At 58.2% G+C, this 4095-nt stretch overlaps 1 protein-coding gene across 1 annotated transcript; it reads right to left on the reverse strand.

Moving 5' to 3' along the window:
• Window positions 1-767: 767 nt before the first annotated feature.
• SPRG_04325 (hypothetical protein) lies at window positions 768-4083 on the reverse strand (the record flags this gene model as incomplete). Its single annotated transcript, XM_012343255.1, has 11 exons — window positions 768-996; window positions 1043-1237; window positions 1292-1390; window positions 1442-1541; window positions 1589-1983; window positions 2056-2615; window positions 2734-2863; window positions 2916-3091; window positions 3148-3473; window positions 3524-3747; window positions 3790-4083. 11 exons carry the CDS (start codon window positions 4081-4083, stop codon window positions 844-846), a joined length of 2652 nt encoding a protein of 883 aa, XP_012198645.1. The 3' UTR covers window positions 768-843.
• Window positions 4084-4095: the final 12 nt, after the last annotated feature.

Raw genomic sequence — 4095 nt, forward strand, 5'->3', positions numbered from 1 at the left:
GAGCTGCGCCGGCGTCACATCCGTGAGCGTCTCGAGCACCTCGGCCGACGCAAGCCCGACGTCCGTCGCGCACTTGTCACCGCTCGCCTTGGCCTCGGTCTTGACCGCGTTCCACGCCGTCATCAGCGCCTCCGCCGTGCACATGGCGCCACCGGCGGGCGCGGGCGTCATGGCACCAGTGGGCGCCGTCGTCGTATCCGCGGCCATGGTAAGCGCAGCGCTCGTCGCAAGAAGCAGCATCGTCGTCGTCATCGTCGTCTTCATGGTCGGCGTAGTAGAGGCGGGAAGGACACGACGTGGGTCGAGTGACAATTGGAATCTGGCGCACGTACCGCATCGTCCCAAACCACCCCGGCGGAGATGCAGGCAAGCTCTGGCACCAGCTGGTCCATCTGCGACACGCTCCGCCACGCACGACCGAGCAGATCGAACGCTCGACAGAACGTCGACGCGCTACTACCGCTACATGCAGTCGACGTCGTCGTTGGTAGTAGTATGGACGCCACGGCGACGACGTGCAGAAAGGCGCGCGCGCGTCGAGGTCGCGTAACACCGACGACCTATCTCCTCAACGCATGAGGCGAGCGTACGGTGCGTGAGTGCCACTGCCTCCAAGCTCTGCCTCCAAGCTCTGCCTCCATCGTTCCCACGATCCGCCACCGTCCATCGCATCTCGACTAGTAGTCTGGATGCACATGTACCCACCCATGTCGGTTGGGTTCTGGCGTGGTCACGACGACCGCTGCCCATTGCGCATATTGATAAAGTCGCCACGAGGATAGAGACGTCAATTGTAGAGAGATATTCGTGCAATTTGTGTCGCTGCATCTCGACCTACTGCGACTACAAGACCACGTAGCTGTCGCGGCCTTGGCGACTCGAGTCGGGGCCGCTGCTTTTCGCCCGGTTGCGCAGGACCGACCCGTTCTGCGACCGCCCGCCGTGCGACGAGAGGTTGGTGCCATTCCGCCGCGTCAAGAACGACCGCTCCTCGACCTAATGCGTCGCCATGAGTCGCGTGCAAATCGAGTCGAGAGTCTACCGAGCGCTGGGCCAGCGTCATGTTGAACTCTTCCAGCGCGCGGTGCGTGTCCAGAAGGTGGCTCGCGTCGTCGGCAAACTGATTGTTGACGTTGAACGAGCCGCGCGTCGGCGCCTTGCGCTTCGTTGGCTCGTCCGCGCCCTCGTCCATCTTGCGCACCATTTCCGCAAAGAGCGACGCGGGCTTGTGCATGAGCTACATGTGCATGTCTTCGTCATCTTCGTGTCCACCAAGACAATCTTGATCTACCTCGTTGTACGTGCCCACATCCACGAGCTTGCCCGCGTCCATGACAAGGATCGCGTCGGCGTTGCGCGTCGTTGTCAGCCGATGCGTGACCGAGATGATCTACACACGCCGCATTGCATCTCATTCACCGCTTGCCAGCGTGTCAGCTACCGTCATCTGCAGCTTCTTCGCCAGCACTTCCAGCGTCGCCACGACGCTCGCTTCTGTTTCTTGATCCAGCGCACTCGTGGCTTCGTCCAAGAGCAAAATGCTACACAGCACAAGTAAATAATACCCCAAAAAGATCGATCCCTGTACCTCGGCTGCCGCACCAGCGCGCGGGCGAGACAAATGCGCTGCGACTGGCCGCCACTGAGGTTGACAACCGCGTGCTGGCCAATGATCGTGTCGTAGCCGTCCTTGAGCGACTTGACGAAGTCGTGGCACTCGGCCAGCTTGGCCGCGTCCAAGCACTCTTCCCGCGACGCGTTCGGGTTGCCGTACCGAATGTTCTCCATGATGGTGCCGTTCAAAATGCCACCGTCCTGGAAGACGACCGCCATCTGCTGGCTCAAGCTCGCCTTCGAGTAGCCCGTCGTGTCCACACTGTCCACGCAGATGGCCCCCGCGCTCGGTGCGTAAAAGTTCATCAAGCAGCCGAGGAGCGTACTCTTGCCGCAGCCACTCGGGCCCACAATGCACGCATAGTCGCCCTACAAAAAAGTTGAAACATTGATACTTGAAAACTCGAAAAATCGGAAAAATCGAGAAAAGCCAACCCCTACCTTTTGAAACACCGCATTGATGTCGTCGAGCGTCCAGTTCTCCGCGTGCTCGTCGTACTTGAAGCACACGTGCTGCACCGACAACGCGTGCTGCATGCGGGGCACGGCCGGCCGCTTCTTGTCTTCCTTCTCGAGCTTGTCAAAGTCGTCGGCCGCGCCATAGATAATCTCATCAATGCGCTGGAGACTCGACGCGTTGCCAATGGCCACGCGCATAAAGCCGCCGAGGACCGTGACCGGCGACGAGATGCGGTTGAGGAGCGTCGTACACGAGAAAAAGTCGCCCGACGTAATGTCGCCGCGAAACACCTTCATGACGAGGCACGCCGTCATGACTTGGACAAAGATAAACATGGCCGACTCAATGTAAATCTGGACCACGCCGCTCCAGAAATCCTTCGAGAACTGGGCCTTGCGCAGCCCGCTAATGCTCGCGCCAAAGCGCTTCAGAAGTGGATCTTGAATGCCGTACGACCGCACCACCTTTTGACACGCGACCGCGTTCTGAAACTCGGCGGCCACGTACGCATTCTTGGAGCCAAAGGTCTGCGACTGCTTGCCTACATGGGAAAAAGGGGTGAATTTTGAGCAATTGATGCAAAATACAAGAAAATCAAGCATGCAAAAATGCAACATCCAGCGAAAATCCAACAAAAACTCAAGAAGACGACGACATACCGGCAAGGCCTTGGGGACCCGACGTGACGACGACGGCCGCAAATGCAAACGACATCAAGCCCACAATCGGCTCCGAGTACATGAGGTACGCAAAGCCAATAGCAATGGCCACAATCGGGTTCATGAGGTTCTACACATGGATGGCATGACACACTTGCAATGGCATCTCACTCGACATGTACCCAAAACACGGCTTGCCACATGGCGTTAACGCGCGCCACGTCCGACTGGAAGAGGTTGTTGAGGTCGCCGTCCGACCGGTCGGCAAAGAAGCCCGTTTGCTGGCGCATAATCACATTCAAAAGGCTGTTCTGCATCTGCTGCGTCGCTTTCGCAATCATCTTCGACTGAAAGTAGCCTACATCAAGAGTGCACATGAGACCGAGAGGCCTCGTCCAGAGGAAGCAAGCATACCCATGGCGTAGTCGGCAATCGTAAACGGAATGCTAATCGACATGACGCCAATGACGCCAATCATGAGCTCGTGCGGCGGCAAAAACGGCAGCTCGACGCGCTGGCCATTGTCGTCCGAGGTTTCATTCTTCCACTTGAACTCCGTGTGCACCGAGAGCCCGGTCGTCATGCCAAAGTCGTCAAAGTTGGTGAGCGCATACGTCCACGTCGACTTTGGAAAGGCCTTGTCCGTGAGGATCTGGAGGAAAAAAGCCAGCAGCGGCGTGATCGAAGCCGCGACCAAGACGACCATGGTCGTGCAAAACAAATCCCACTTTTGCGTCGACCTAATACGTCCACGCTGTATAATACGTCCACACATGGAGGAATAGGCTACCAGTGGCCAAACGTCGACTTGATCACGTCCCATGCGCCGTACGCGTTGGTGACCGACGTCGCGTCAATGTCCCGTAGAAAGGCCAAAAATTCATTCGCGCGAATGTTCTTCGGGCGGTACAAGAGCGCTCGCTCGAGAAAGCGCATGAGCTCTTCGCGCGTCATCTCGCCAGAGTCGCGGCCGCAAATGATGAGCAGGTCCGTCTCCATGGTCTCGACCGCCACCTAGTCGACACGTCAAGTCGTAGATTGCCAGGGTGGGCCTACCGCTGTGACGCCGGGAATGCGGCGGAGCGACGCGCGGAGCGACTCCATCGAGATGCGAATGTGGTCGTGGTGCGCATAGTTGTGCAGCTTCTTGGAGAAGGTACGGGCGCGGGGCTTGAGAATGATGCGGGCGGCGGCGAGGACCACGTACACCGCGTCAATGTACAGTTCAATCTGGTTCGAGCGGTACTTGTGGTTCGTCTTGTACTTGGTGGTCCAGCCGTCTTCGTACACCTTGAGCTTGTCGAGGTTGTCGGCAAACACAAAGCTAGACACAGCATCGTATAGCACCATCACGCGTCGTTG

This window comes from Saprolegnia parasitica (assembly GCF_000151545.1).
Source record: "Saprolegnia parasitica CBS 223.65 unplaced genomic scaffold supercont2.13, whole genome shotgun sequence".
Taxonomy (NCBI): domain Eukaryota; phylum Oomycota; class Saprolegniomycetes; order Saprolegniales; family Saprolegniaceae; genus Saprolegnia; species Saprolegnia parasitica.